This window comes from Micropterus salmoides, unplaced genomic scaffold (genome assembly GCF_014851395.1).
Source record: "Micropterus salmoides isolate LMB-PRFRI ecotype aquatic unplaced genomic scaffold, ASM1485139v1 Ms_hic_scaffold_17, whole genome shotgun sequence".
Classification (NCBI taxonomy): Eukaryota; Metazoa; Chordata; class Actinopteri; order Centrarchiformes; family Centrarchidae; genus Micropterus; species Micropterus salmoides.
Genome location: NW_024040817.1, coordinates 12,049,564 through 12,066,104, shown reverse-complemented (window position 1 = coordinate 12,066,104; position 16,541 = coordinate 12,049,564). Strand labels below are relative to the sequence as shown.

The window sequence follows — 16,541 nt, the reverse complement described above, 5'->3', positions numbered from 1 at the left end:
GCCAACATCGGCATTTAATCTTGATAAAACACTCTTTCTGTACATTGTTCCCCCGCATTACGGTTTTGATAACAATTCTTGGTTTAATGCTGATGGAAAGACAAAGAAATCAAAGGAGAAAAAGGCTTCCCTGCTGTTTCAAACTCGTGTAAGGAATTCTTATTAGACAAGAACTGTGCTGAAAAACTGAGTTGAATGCAGTGGGATAAGGAATAAGGCATCAGCCTAACGCATCCTGTCGTCCGTGCCACAGCATCAGTGACTGTTAGGGTATGAAAAGACAAAGAAACCAGTTGCACAAAGATTCCGTGACAAAAGCCCACCACACAATCCAAATCTTTATGACAACAGACCGGGGATTTATTTCCTGCCTGAACGAAAATGACTTTTCCTTTCTGAATAAATCAGAAACTGGATATGGAAGCATATAGTGGCTCTACGATATGAAAACAGAAATGCAATTATTGCACTCACTTTTAGTTTTTAGAACAAAATCAATAAACAAGTTGTCGACATCAGACAGGTAGTTCTAATCTGCAATGCTGAAGTGAATGCTACAAATAAATTGTATAGGTTTTTGATAAGCTATTTTGTAATTGAAACTGAGTGAGAAAAAAAAATCTAAATAAACCTTATTTTTTCGCATGTTGGCGCTTTGAGTTCACTGAGCTGAAAGGCGTAAATCTTTCATAGTAGCTTTTTGAGACGCATCTCCGGCGAAAGATTTTCTCCTTCACGTGTGTGGTTTGAGCTATTTAAATAGTGTTTAATTCAACTATTAGTGATGCCCCTATCACTAATAGGAAATCATGCACCTGCTTCCCATCACAGAACAAGTGCAAATGCCAAACTATCTCCGTCGCGGACATCTGTCGTTCAACACTGCCTGCTGCGGCGACCGGTTTGGTACAGCCGAGCCAAAAAAACAAAAACAAATAAAACACACGTTTTCACATACCTTCTTCGGCGTGGCAGTCTTCTTCTAGCTTCAGCAATAATATCCAAAGCACCGAAATCAGTGTTTTACGGGGATCCATGTTTGTCTGGCCAGTTCCGCGGGGCTCTTGTCATCTCTCTCCAACCTGCGCGCAACGCACCGCAGCAGAGACGCACTCAGTGTTTGAATGGAGCAGATGCCGTCTGGGCAAATAGTGCAGGATCCATGGAGCCACACAGCCTATTTGATATCTCGGGGGAGGGTTTTACAGACGAGATTGACACCAGGCGAGCGCAATGAACTGGGACTTGGAGTCGAGGGTATGGGAGGGTCGACCTATCAAGGAGCTGCAACCTGAAATCTCTGCGCCAGGTGTTTCCACTATAGTCAACTGAGTCAACCCTGCAGTAGTTCCTTTTCTACAGACTGTCCTTTTATAGAAAGTGGAGCGGGAAGTTTGTGGGGGACCTTTGTGAATGCGGTATAATATGCTGTGTTCACAGAGTCCTGAGCTTGTTTATATACCTCAGCATGTGGTCCTGGGGCTGCCAGGTGGTCCTCAATTTAGTGTTATTATTTCAATTCAGTGGTTTGCACAGATGTATAATCTGTGTTTTATATGTAACTAAAGGGTGTCCCCATGCACTACCATCAAATTCTAGCAATTAGCAAGAGACAGCTAGATTTTTAAAGAATCCAACCAGAAAAATCGGACCCGTCCCTCCAATGCCACTCCCCCAAAACACATTTTGTGTGCAGGTGCAGAGTGCATGCAGGCCAAGGGGGTAAGTCAGAGATCGGACAGTGAAGCCGACCAAAGCCAGGCCCAAAAATGACGTGTAAAGAGATGTAACCGTATTGCTTAGATTATAAGATCTCGGCAATCTAAAAAAAAAATTCGGTGATCACTGAGGCTGCGTTGGTGTTTGACAGGTGAGCCTTGTAGGTGGGCTGATTAATCAGTGACGATCCGAGTCAGACAAACACACTGAGCCATGAAACTTTTTGTTGGCGCAGCTCTGCAGCTACCAGAATTACGGTGTTTCTGCCGTTGTTCTACGTCATTAAACCACGGTTATGCTGCGCGATCATGCGCAGTAGACGCTTGTGCCAACAGGAGGTGGCCCTGAAGTAGTATTTTGTTGGTCCAAAACTGGCTTCACTGCTCTCCATTCAAATCAGCGGGGTGGCTTCTTCCAGTAATATACTGTCTATGATGCAGGCAGGTACCCTATGTAGACAGGCAGGTAGGCCAGCCAATCATTTCATTTATAAAATGATGGCTGTGTTTAATACAGTCCTGGCACCTATACCTGATTCTTATCATTTCTGTGTTGGAGCCTTTGATTTATTGATTGCTATGAAAACAGAATTTTAACAAATATTAAAAATTGCTTACCCCATCTTTAACTGTAATTTTTCTGGACTGAATTTTTTAACAAAACAGTCTTTAAAGCTATTTACTTTGGTTTCTCCCACAGAACATATCAAAAGGATACTGCGGCAGACCTTGCTACCCCTTTTGGGAACTGACCTGAGAACATTTAGTTGTTCATTGGTCATTTTTAAAAGGGACAAGTACATATCATCAACCAAAGTCAGATACTACAGCATTTTTAGCAGAAACTACAGTCTGCAACACACTTCCTTAGATGGGTCTTCATCCACAACTCAATGGGAAAACACAATATCAAATACAATGATGCAATACAAATACCATAAAACCGCAAAAAGCACTTCCTGCCTGATCCATCTTTAAAAGCTGAGATAAATGGGCTGAAATCAGGATTGTCTCATTTTCTACAAACAAACACAGTCATTAGACAAGAAACTGATGATTACATGCACATTTGACAAACAGCGGCTTAAAGAGTGATCCTAAGGATGTATTTTTCCCTGTTATCGTATGTGCAGTATTACAGTATATCAGAACAAATTAAATTCTAAATTGAAACAAAATAACATATGATAATATAACAATTAAAGACACACAATCCTATAAATCTGTGTCCCCAAATCTTTTGGCATGAACAAATAGAAACATTGACTTGTGCAAAAATCCCCATCAACAATAACGCAACAGAATTTAATCACCATAATTGATATAGTTTAGCATTTTACACTCTTTTCTTTTGAAACATAGTCCACAAATTGACTTTAGATAATTTCTAAAATGGAAATCATTTCCTTTCCCAGGGGACTATTGATTTGATGCGATTTAAAGTCAGGAGACATGTTCATGGTATTCTGCACGAAGCATATATCACCAAGCTTTACTTCAGGGTTTGTTTGCGTTTCTTCAGGAAACAAGATGAACTGAAACAATTAAGTGCTTTTTCAAGAGTTTGCATCATTGTAACACATAGACTACACGTAAGTCCTTTGCACTATCTATCATTGTCATAGCCACACAGACACAGAAAGTGTACACACACAAGCATTGCCCTGAATCCCACAGTTTAGATTGGAAAGCAATACAGTCTATTGCAGATTGACAAGCAGATACCATTTTTTTGCAAAGCAAAAGCTAGTGATGTGAACACACGTTGAATCAATTCTGTCTTTTCTGAATGCTGAGAGGAGAGGGCTTCAGGAGATTCAAAGAGCTCTCTCCAATACATATCCATTTTTAAAAATTGTCACATGGTTCTTTCAAAATATCAAAAAACAGATTGTGGATCATTTTGGCAAAACTCATCAAGAACACACAGATACTGTTCAGCACACGACCAGTTCCTTAAATTAAATTCACTTGTATTCAGAAATGTCTTCTCATGCTAATGTTTAAAGAACAATGCAGGCTAAGTGGCTCTAAAAATTGCAGTTATCCAATAATGTGGAATTCTGCCCTCAAAAGTACATTCATCAGTCTATTTATTGTATAAAATGATTCATCCTTTTTCACTTACTATGCACTGACATTTACAGCTTCCTGAATAAGACCTGAAAGCAGAGTTCAGGTTTCATTTATTTTTCAGTTTTTGATAAAAGAGTAGAGTTCAAAGCTTAAAGCTTCCTCAAAACCATAACCTGGCCTTAATGATACTGAGCCTCCACTTGGAAGCTTTTCTGTATGTACCGCCAGCCTCGGCTCTTTAGCTACTTTTCAAACTTTAATAACGTGCTAATGAAAAGGCTAGTCAGCACACATAATTTTCCCCTTAAGCAAGCCCTGCAACTGCCGGACGTAAAACAGCTCGGTAATAAATGTAATAAGTACTTTTAATACACTCACACACTCAGTACACACTCAAACCTCTCTGTGTGCAACAGTGCGCGCACACACACACACACACCAGCTGTACACACACTATATGCTCCATAATCAACAGTGAGCCTCATTATCATGGTTGCCACCAGCCCCCTCTCCAGCCCTGCTCTCTCTACTCAACCACAGGCACACACACTCACACACAGATTATGGGCCATCAGCCTGACTGATCCTCCCCAGCAGGGGGGCTGGTAGCCTCAGTTCCAGGAGCTGATGAACATGATCATCTGTCCTCCTCTGTGGTCATTACTCACCAAGGACAGAGGCCAACAGCCCCACTCACTCACTCTCTCCCCTCACAGTCCATTACGTACATACACACAACAGTCTCTTTCATGCTCTCACTCTCACATCACATATCTGCCACTACCACATCTGCTAAATTAAAACTAACAATTTTAAAATGGGTTTGTCACTTTTAGTTTGTTTTCTTTTACAACTTTAATCACTCACTGTCATTTGCGTTTTCTCATTTAATTTCTTATAGTTAAAGATAGCAATGTTGTTTTTCTATATTTTTCTTACTGTCAACAAATCCCATGAAAAGACCAAAAGCAACTATGTATTAGTCCACATCATTTTGAGAAAGGGCACAGTTATTTTATTTTACTGTTTACTGTTTTTTTTTTAACAGTTAGGCACAGTAGTTTTTAACAATCATTACTCAAACAGAACTAAATAGCGCATTTGCCAGGGACTATTTTCAACCACATATTCATACATGCTAGTGAGTATAATTTGGCAGCAGGAAAGTACAAATAAAACAGTAAAGAAAACTGCAATGCCCACATTTGTGGCAATGGAGGAATATGTGACCTGGTGTAAGAGTGTGGCTCATTGTGTTTTAATAGTTTTACTCGATTGCTTTCTTGTTGCATACATAGAGTATTTTTCCCTTTTGCCCTCTGTCAACAGATGCCCACATACGATGGCTAAATCTGCAGCATGTGTTTGCATTATTGATCAGGAACACAATCACCAGGGACAATAAAAAAGATATAAATTACAACTTCATAGCATACAAGGGCGTAGTCAATTTCAGCACACATGTATGCAGCTCAGTATTGCTATGTGACAATTTCATGTTGATGCTGTTTGTTGGCCCCACCCTCTCTGCTCATTTTCATATCCACATTGGAGAAAGAGGAGGCGAGTAGGAGGAGAAGAGGGAGCAAAGTCACTGGTGATGGTGGTGGAGGTGGTAAGCATGCATGAATACGAGTATGTAAGCATGTGCACACTTTCAATAATACAAGTGTGACTCTTTAAGATTACATCCAGACTAAGCTGGCTAAATGGCTAAATTTGAACTTGCAGTTTACAAAAAATCGTGGCCATTTTTGTAAATCTCCATTCAGACTGAAACATCTAACAGAAATAGCGCAGCCAAATTTCTTCTTCCTCGCGCTCTTTCAGTACAAAATTGTACACCACAGCCATCATCTGGTATAGAGTGGGACAGCTGGTCAGCTGGTTAAACCTCTGTCCTTGGAGTCACAGTGGCCTACGAGCTAACCTTTGTACCATATGAACTACAATATTCGAGATCTTTGTTGCATATAACACACATTACTGTGTCTAAGGCAGGTACAATGCATGTGGAAAAGACCAGTTTCATACATTATATACCCTGCTGTATGTATGCGGTATGAAAGGGGTATTAGTGTGGAGATTGTGTAAGTCACAATTAGGAGGTTGAGCAGTTTCAGGTTTGAGACTACTGCTGGCCACCTCTTTCTTTCCCTTCTGCATAATGTTACACTAATTTATTTGACACCCTTTGGGATTTAAGAGATGCATAGAAGAGGGCTTGTGGCTGAACATGGGTAGGGAGGAAGGGAGGAAAGAAGGAGGAGAGAAGAGTAAATGGGACGATGGAAGGAGGTGGCGGAGAGAGCGGGTGTTTGATAACAGTTGGCTACAAGTCCCAGATGTATTGTACCATAGCTATTCCCAAGACGGGACCCTGTAAACGCTGCCAAGTGAAAAGGTGTTAATGTGTCTTTGAAAGAGATATATGCCTACACACATATACAGTACACTTGCACACACAGATGAGGATGTGAGACACACACACACACAAATACACACACATCATCATGTCCACACGCACAGCAGTGGTGACAATAACAGATACAGAGTGTTTTAAATGGACACAGGGGAGCAGGCGTCACTCTTTGCTTTATTCAGATGGGTGTGCAGAGAATCGCCATTCCATTTATGAGACGATTAGCTGCCAGGCGTTAATCACAGCAACATTTCATAATGAAATTAGATTACAGATATGCTCAAACAATATCTCTGGACAGATTGTTTTTATTGCCGTCATTAGTATTTCTATAATAGGCTGTTTGTGATTTGTTAGTGGATTTATTGCAGTCATACTTTTCTTTTATTAATGCCAATGAGATAATAACATTTACATGTGGTTGGACTATAAATCAGACTTTAAACAATTGTTAAGGACATCACATGCGGTGTGAAAGTGAAACCAGGGGGAGGAGAGGTCATAGTTCATAAACTAGAATCAAAATTTGTAACATTTAGAGTTTACCAGGAAGTTGTGGAGTAACTTTAAAAAACCTTTACTTCAGTCTCATTTGAGATGTAGGTCACACTGGTGTCCTGGTGGCCCGTCCTGGGAAAAATGGGTAAAGCAGCCCTGGGGAGGACTCATTGGCTATTGCAATTAGTTCCGGGTACAAGAGTTTGTGGTGTCATCAAGGTCATTTGAAAGGATTGGAGTCACATCATGTGGCTCAGTGGTGAGAGAAGTAAAGCCGATTATTTACTTCAGTAAAAGAACCAATACAACAATGGATAAACACTCCATAGCAAGTAAAGTATATACATATATTATATTATATACTTTAGATACAGTTAGCTCGTTTTGTCCAGTGGTTTCATCCTCCAAGGGTCACAAGATAAATGTGGGGGGTTGTGAGTTGATTAGATGATGATGTGGAAGGGAATTTATTTTCTTACTTAATTTTCTCTAATAGTTTTATGTAAAACATTGGAGTGTCTTACCTCTTTGGTCCTCCAACAATTTAAATTAAGCCATCTGAGAGGTTAACAGAGTTTTAATTAAGAAAGAGGGTTGTTGTTGTTGTTGTTGTAACAAGTAACAATCCAAAACGGTTAGCAATTAATGGTTTAATCTTTAACAATGGATTGTATTTTATAAACCTGTGGAAAGTCTTAATCTGAAAAGTAACTAGTAATTGTCGCTCCAAGAAAAAAGTACAATACTGTATTTCCCTCTAAAATGTAGTGGTGTAGTAGTATAAAGTAGATATATTCAAGTACAGTAAAAGTACCTCAAATGTGTAGTTAAGTACAGTACTTGAGTGAGTCTCAGATAAGTGCAGTTTAGAAGCTGTATTCTTAAATTCACTGAGTCCATATTAAAAGTTTTAGCATCCCATATCCCTTAAATATTTATTTTAATATGTGATTGATGATTAAGCAGCTTAACTTACTTGCGGTCCTTTTCTCTGGACTTGAAATGAAATTAATTTTCTAAGAGTAGATGGGACTTTGTTCACATGGTACATATCTCACTTTGTAATTAGACTCTTCAATTAGCGTGATAACACTACTCACAGATGCTGTGGCCAAAAATAAAGAATCGTGTGTAATTGAGGTGATGTTACTTTTGAAGTAGGACTGCTTCCAGATGGGTGTTTGCATTTTTGCTTCTGACCTGACATTTTTGGCTGAGCACTTAGGCAATTGAAATAACAAGGTAGCACAGCTACAGCCAATTCTTACACAATTCTTGCTTTCAATTTTCTGAAATTAGGAGGACAAGAACCTTTGAAAAGCAACTTCTTTATATTAAGTATGACGTTATCCTGAAAAGTATAAATTTTGGCAGACAAGATAAAGATGAGAAACATGTTGTTACTGACCAACTTTTTATCTTTCCTCTGTGAAACTCATCTTTTAATTTTGTTACCAGAGGGTGGAAAGAGAGAGTGGAACAGAATAAAAGGAGGGTGGATGGACACCAAGAAAGAAAAAGTGTTGAGTAAAATGTAAATTTTTCAAGATTTAAAAAGAGAAAAAGAATGAGGGGGATGTTGAGGTAGAAAGGAGGACACAGTAATGGCAGGGCCAAGCCAACTGTCAAGTAGCCATGTGGCAGTTTGCAGATAAGGTCCGTGACTAAGTAATCAGGAATATACAGTGTGATCTACTGCTCGCCGACACATTCCCGGATATGACATCTGCCCGGCAGCCTCATTTCTCAACCACAGCAGGCCGGTTCTGAGGCGACTCACTCGGCAGGAACTGAATCCGATATCGTTTTTCCAAAGGATTGTTATTCCAGCCACCACTGCTACTGAGCCAGTATTTTTAAATATCAACACAGATAGCATAAACCTATCATGACTTCAGATAAAGTTCAATTATACAGTTTACAGAAACAGCCTTAGTTCATATGGAGATGTATGTGTTCGTCTTTAGAGGGATGATCCTTTTATATTTAAATCTGTGTGTGTGTGTGTGTGTGTGTGTGTGTGTGTGTGTGTGTGGTAGTTCAGAGTTGCAGGGCGGTTTATCAGACACTGAATACACTCTGTGCAGGTGATGGGAGATTAGGGAACGCCACTGTTTCCAATTTTTAGAGCCGAGTTCAGACAGCCAGGAAAATGGAACAACTGTGACTTCTTTTGCTTTTTCTTCACCTCTCTTTTGGTTCCTTTTACTGATGTTTTTTTCTTCCTGTCCCTTCTCTTCTCCCCTCTTTTCACTCATCTTTGTCTTCATCTTTGCCTTCTACCTGCCTGCTTTTCCAACTCTCTGTTTGCTGATGTTCTATCTCCCTATCTCTTGTAGTCACAATTTTGTAGCTGTGACAGGGAAGACAAAATAATGACTCTCTTTCTGATTTTTCAAAAGACAAAATTACTTGAGCAATAGTTTTTGTTTGATAGTTTCAACCTAAACAATCATCATTAAAAATGGAACAGAATAAAGGATATACATATACTCTGCAGTGTGTTTCGTCTTTACTGCAAAACAGTGGTAGGCCATGTTAGGAAATGGGCCAAAAGTGTGAACTATCAACATAGCCAAACATGCAAAATCAACGTTGTTGGCTCCAGCTGAGAAAATAAAGCGCAGCGCAGTATGACCAGCAACAGTCTGACCCCCAGCATCAAATTTTCCTCTCAATAATCAGAGTGATCCCAGCCGCCATTTTAGCCACAATTTAGGGCTGTGTATTTTTCTCCTTATGGAGAAAAGGTGAGAGACAGAAGGGCATGAAAAATCAATTGATTTAAGTATGACGAAAATAGAGAGAAAAAAGAAGAGAAAGGAAGCGGTGGACTGAGAGTGAAAAATGTGTTGGTTTGTCAGCTTGGGCTGGATGTCTCAGGAGACACCGATGGGAATTCATCACGAGAGACAAATTATATTGCAGTGGTATACCTCTTTCCTTAGCGGGAGTATGTGTGTGTGTGGCTATACACTTGCGAGTTGCAAACATACACGCACATAAAGTGTGTTTGTGTGTGTGTTAAATGTTTTTCACATTTATCCAAAGAAGGTTAAAGTCAAGGGCAACTGGACTTGGTTGAAGATACTAGAAGACGTTTTGGGGTTGTTTGCCAGGATCGTTGATACCACTGGTTCGTTAGTGTTCCTGGCTGTTGTAACGACAGTCGTTATGGTCGTTTGGACTACCAGAGGCCAAGACTGAGCGACCATCGTTGGCATCCTCACCTGAGGCCACTAGGTTACGTTTGTTTTCCTGGGAAGTGATGAAAGGACCGCATTGTAAGTGGGGGATAAGTGGTGGCGTTGGTCCCCTCCTCTGTTCAACGACGGCTTCTCAACTCGGGTATAGATGACTTCCTTGACACCTCTTTCAAACCATCCATTTTCTCTTTCTAAAATATGCACCTGGTGGTCCTCAAATGAGTGTCCTCTGTCCTTCAGATGTAAGTAAAGTGCAGAGTCTTGACCTGAGGAGTTGGCCCTTCTGTGTTGAGCTATGCGTTTGTGTAGTGGTTGTTTAGTCTCCCCATTGTACAGGTCTGTGCATTCCTCACTGCATTACACTAGATTGCTTTTCTTGTGCTTGGGGGTGCGGTCTTTGGGGTGCACCAGCATCTGCCTTAGTGTGTTCTTGGGTTTAAAAAACACATTTGTTTGGTTTTGTACATCAAGGTTTGAATTGTATTACCAGCTGTTAGTGTGATGAACAAGATTCAATCCAATGTCTTCCACATACACACACAAACATTCACTACTGGAGACTGCTTAATATCTATGTTCATATGACTTAATATCTTAACATTAATATATCAAACACAATACCTAATTCACAGAGAAAACTTAGAGCTGTGTTATTATTTGCTGAATCTAGCTCACTGTAAGATATTTTCAGATATTGCATGTTATTGTAGGTGCACCTCATCATAGTGTTGAGAGGCAGGGGTTCAGCCTCGCTACACAAATACAAAATGTGTACTGGCACGTGTGGCACACTGTGTAATTAAGCAGCTACCTAATACAGGGCACAGGGTGTGTAAATTAGATTACAGCTCCACAAATCAAAGGTAGTTTAATAATATCTGAGCTGCTGCAATTAAGACATACAACTTTCTGCTCGCTGTAGCCATAGAAACATGTACGACATCGGGTCTCTTCACACTTCCTAATGAACATTGGTAAAAAAAAATAATACATACACTTGCTTGAATATCAGAGGAAAGGATGAAAAGAAAAAAAAATGGGAAACACAATTCTTTATAGTGAACCAAATAAAAAACATTTGTATTTTTTTAAGCATCTCTTAATGCCAGCCACATTATATTTGCCATGGCCAAGTGTGTGAGTGACATTATTGCAAACAGCCACGACAGCTTATATTTGTGATTTGTCCATGTAATTAATACACCCAGCCAGCCCACATGTATTTATAGTGAGAAATGTAACAAATATTGATAGAGTTTAACTATAAAAATGTACAGACAGTAGAAAAAAATAAGTAGATAAAAATGTGGAGAGAGATTTGACTGGAAGTCATATTGGTGAGTGGTCCATTTCAGGAGAAAGAAAGGCATCCCCAGGGGTCCAGCAGTGCCTGGACGGATGGCAGATATTAGGTTACTGTGGGGCCAACTGAGGGGACAGTAAAGAAAGAGAAATATGCATGGCGAGAACAAGAGAAAGCGACAGTCACACAGCCAGACTCCTGCCTAGATGTGAGGCATTATAGAGGTCTATGACCAGGGTCAAACTGTTTTTATCACCCCTGTTTATTCCTTGGTGCTGGATGATGAGGACTTCATATTGCACTAAGATTGGATCTTACAAAAAATGAATATGAATATTATGGTTGGAGGCAATAACATCGGTCCAAGGGGTCCACTTACAGTAGAAACCAATCTCATATCAATACACTGCCATAGATTGGGTTGCAGCAAGAACTGAGGCATTCATCGCTGTTATCTTGAAGCTTAACAGATGACAGATTTCTTCTCTCTCTTTTTCTGGCCACTCTCAGAAAAAGAATCACCAGAGGTAGATTACAGTTGATAGCTTGGCGCTGAAAAAGGCCTCTGAATGTGGACTGTTTATGATTACAACAGAAAGAGTTTGGATAGTCTTCTTCTTTCTGACAATGATGCCACAGTATATATGCATAGAAATTACAAAAGAATTGGAACTTCAGTGGAAACGCATATAGTGATGACGGTTTCAGTGATAACTGCTCATCTGGATCAAAAAGTTTGGGACAGAATCATTCCTATACAAATATTTAAATACATTTTTTATATAATAATCAAGTAGTCCACTTACAGTGATCAAGGTGAAGGTTTCGAGACTACAACAGTGCATAATGACTGTCCATGCCTGCTCTCCCAAGTTCTATGTGTGTGTGTGTGTGTGCGTGTGTTTGTTTGTGCTTACTTGCTTGCTTGCTTGCCATGTGGTATCTTCCTTTAGTGTCCTCACATCACCGTTTGATTCCCCGGGGAAGAAGTTGGGCTTGTGAGAATTATGTCTGGAAAAAAATGCCAGTGTTTGAATTAGAAGTGGGAAGCCAGTTAGGGGTCATGTCCTTTTTGCTACTTTGCACTGGTTATTCCTTCTGGTTGCTCAGAGTACCTGCACAGTGGTGGGTAGGATATGGTAATATTTTGAAAACACCCATGCATTATGCCCCACTTTTAAAGCATCTCGTAGGCTGGTGACATTTTGTAGTACAGAGCCATTGAGGTAGCAGTGACACAGGAAACTGAACATTTCTAATTGATAAAAAGCGGCAAAAATCACCAAAAAGTATCATCACTAATATATGTAGACATGGTGAATGAATGAAAGGTCACAAATGATGTCTTTGCAGTCATGGTTTAATGGAGCACCAGATCTGACTTGACAGATTTCCTTTGAACCAGCTGCTGGGGTAAGAAGATATTTGTTCCACACCTAACCTATGTGTTGCATCTCTGTGATCGGTATGGTCAAATCATGAAGTCCAAAATAAAAAGGCTTGAAGCAATGTCAACAGGCCATTGTGACTTTACTAACTGCTATAATTTCTTCAGCATACAAAACTGCTTGTATAAGAAAACTGACAAAGGACTTCATCTCTGTCTCTCAAGCAAACGGTCGCTTGTACATAATGTTTTGGGCTGTCTGTCAGTCATTAAAAAGAGTTATAATGCATTACTCTGTTGACATTATCCAACAACTTCCAAACATGCATGGCTCCTCGAAGCTTTACTTTATTTACAAGTACAAGATAAGAAGGTGTGTCAACATCCTTCAACTATACTCACCAACATCTCCAGTGTGTGCTGACGGTGCTCAATTTTGCTAGGACAACAGGACTATTTGCATAATTGATTACACTTACAGCCTATAGAGCGAGGTACAAGCGGGCCAAAGAATGAAGAGCTAAGCATATGCAAATTCAAAGCAGAATATTCATGCATTCCAATTGTGGTCCCTCTCTCTGGGATTTCTTGAGGCATGTGAATGAAAAATTGTTCCTCAAACTTTGGCTGAACTTTCTTTCCCCTCCATTGGCATTAAATATGTAATACAGTGTTGCATGAAGCTACATTTGGGTTGTGTAGGCCCAGAGAAAGAGATTTTATGAGCTTGGATATTTTGGCACACTGTTTTTGTTTATACTTGTGTGGCATGTGCTTGTACACATGTACCAGTGTTTCTTTTCATGTAGTTCCAAGATTTGTGTGTTACGTGTGTGCTTGATTGTGTATACGCATGTATTCCAGGGCGTGCATATGCTTTGAGATTACATCTGGTTTTCAAATTGCTTTGTTTGTGCCACTTCCATTCACAATGACATTTTTAACAGTTTGTAAGCTGCGTAAAAAAAAGTCACTCCTAAAAGCATAAGTTGGGAAAAGTGAGTGAACCGTGAACACGTAAAGTTAGTGTGCAGATCAGGTAAACAATACCCTCTGAGGCATTGGGGAATTACACCTCACCAGGGCAGGAATTTCAGGGGGCCCATAGCAAACGTGCCCCCTTAGTTATATACCCCCTCAAAGATTATGCCTTGATGGGCCTTAATGCCCCAAACTGCCCCAGCTGATTTTCTCCTCTGCTTCTTTCCTAAACATGTTCAACTTTTCATAAAGTTGATGCGCTCGTCAATGCCAAGCGAGAGAGCTCATGTGGACGAGAGAGAGAGTGGCAGTGAATATGGACAGAAGTGTCGACGTGATACAAAAACTATCCTTCATCATGAAGCCTAATTCCACGGTTCTGGTTTGGTGGGTTTGTGTTGTTAACTGTTTTACTTTGATGTTCTGTCTGCCCCGAGTATCATTTTCTCGTTTTACTTACTGTTCGAGATATTTCTTAACTGCTTAACTGATGTAACAGGGAAAGGTAACACAGGTCAAGCTTGGAGTCATTAGCTAACCCACAAGTGTTCACTGACAGCTCTAGTTATTTCTTATGTGTAACTGTCCTTGCTAGAGAGACAACAGTTTTGATTTGGGAGAGGCAGTAGCTCAGGCGTCAGGGTGGCTGATATTGGTGTTCTCTGGGAATCTGGCAAGGTTGAGTCTTACAAGAATGCTTACAAGATTGGCTCCACAGATTAAAGTACAACTCGTGGATAGAAATAGATTCCAATATGGCATAGCTTTGGAGAATAAACATCAGATAGATTTGTTGTTCTAGGTTAAGGCCAGCTAAAGATTACTTAATAGGGAAACCTACAGGAACTAGGGGGAAGACAGAAACATAAAAGGGACCAAAAGACGTTATCCATCAGATTTGGTGTTGGCATTTGACGTGTTCACATGTTGTATGCTGGCACTGTATCTCCTCGGCAGGGCTCAATAAACCATGCAACCCCTTGTGTATTTAAGTGGTTCTCTGTCCCTTACTCACTGAAGTTTCATTGTCCTACACTGTTTGATGGTGTTTCTAGTCTCCGGTAATTATTTCCCTGTGCTCTGGACATTTTTTTGATTTATGCTTTTATTTGGACATACATGGACATGGACTACTCGACCATTTCTGTTGTGGTTTCTGTGCTTTTGCCTTTTGGACTTTTAACCTGTCAGGAGTGGGTTTGCCTTCTCCCCCATCCTCATGTTTCTTGTGTTTTCCCTCCTTGCTGTCTCTGTCTGTCAGTCTGTGTGTGTTTGTGGGCATGTCATTCTGGCTACCTCTCTCCAGCTTACCACCTGAAGCTCCACTCACCTGAGGCTTATAGGCAATCAGCCATTTTGTGAAATACCCCGGCTCTACAGTCACTCCCTGCTAGTTTGTCAGTTAAGCTTCAGTGGTAACATGCGTTCCGGTCCTCTGAGTATTTCTACTGCCCTAGTGATTTCTTTGTTGCCTTTTGCTAATGTCTTTTTCCTCTGCCTGTCTTCAGTGTGTCTCAGCCGTGTTTGGAGACGCTGCCTGTCTGTCTGGAGAGAGCCCTGACTTCACTACAACATTTCCACGCCAAACCTAAGACCCCCGCTCCGTCCAGCTCATTCACCTTTTCCCAAGTCCTGTTACATGAGTTGAGAATAAAACCTGAGTTACTGTTCATTTGCTTCCTTGTCTGCTTTTGGATCCATCACAGAACCACATCACACCTGTAAGTTTTTTTTCACCATTTTGTAAATAAAAACTTGACTTAGTACTCGACTTAGATTTTATGTGTCTGCAATTGGGTCCGAAACCCCTTGTTTCTTGTGAAAAATACCTAGTGGATCATAACAACTTATGTCACGCTGCAGCTCAGTGGTTTATCAGTGAAGTGTATGAATTACACTGAAGACTGGAGTCTCTGTTAACAGTGACAGTAGGACAGATAGATCTGCATTATATAAGCTAGTCTCCTATATGAAATGTCTGTTTCCTCACAGTGCTGTATTCTTATAAACTATGATGAACTGGTCGTGGTTCACATCTGTCTCTTGTCCAGGTGCTATCTCTCCCTCTTCATCTCCATGGAGTTCTTATTCATCAGTTCCTGTTGTTGACTGAGCAGTAGCCGTCGCTTCTTTGACATACAGTATTCTGGTGTTTGCTATCTGCTGTACTGTAAAACATTCCCAGTTTGTTGTAAACTGTTAACTATTAGATATGTTATCCTGGCCACTCAAATTAATACAAAAACATGAATATCCTGCACCATTTAATTTAGTATGGCCTTGTTGCTCTGGCATTTGGCCTTTGTGCCCTCAAAAACTGAAAATGCCAAATGGCCTTGCCCCTAAAATGACGAAATTCCATGCATGTACCTCACTGTGGAGACGGTTGGTGGCAAAATAATTGGACCCAGAAAACAAACTTCCTTTTTGCTTTGACCAAAAGGTCAATTCACGCTGTAACTTCATCAACTTGCAGCAGAGTAAAACTCTCATCCATATAGAAAGTACACAGCAACATGTAAACATTTTCACCAACTACAGCATTCCTCATATTCACAGTAAAGGATATTGCCATGTTGAGATGCTTTATACATCACACACAGACTGCAAGCCTACAGTACTGAGGCATTTTGTTCTCTTATTTTACCCTGACAGTGCAGACATCACACAACTCAAAATCAACCAAGTGAAGCTCCTTGTTTAAACCATGCGATCATAGAGAAAACGCTTAGGGAAATATCAGCTGATACACTGTTTGCATCATCAGCCTCTCTAATTATGCCCCCGAGCAGACAGAAATACTCTGTATTATTCACACATACACAAATATACACAGTCACATGTATGCATCAACATGTACAATTTGAGGGCACATACATGTACACACAAATAAACCTACTGTATGCATGCTTGCTCGTCCCTCAAAAAACATCTTAATGTGAAATTAGTG

At 40.3% G+C, this 16,541-nt stretch overlaps 1 protein-coding gene across 1 annotated transcript in view; it reads right to left on the bottom strand.

Annotated features, from left to right (window-relative positions):
- LOC119907806 (ephrin type-A receptor 7) overlaps positions 1-1,538 on the bottom strand; it is a 155,526-nt gene extending 153,988 nt beyond the window's left edge. The window contains exon 1 of the mRNA XM_038725489.1: positions 959-1,538. Within this exon, the coding sequence (XP_038581417.1) occupies positions 959-1,037 (79 nt within the window). The 5' untranslated portion in view covers positions 1,038-1,538. The remainder of the gene's footprint in view (positions 1-958) is intronic.
- Positions 1,539-16,541: the final 15,003 nt, after the last annotated feature.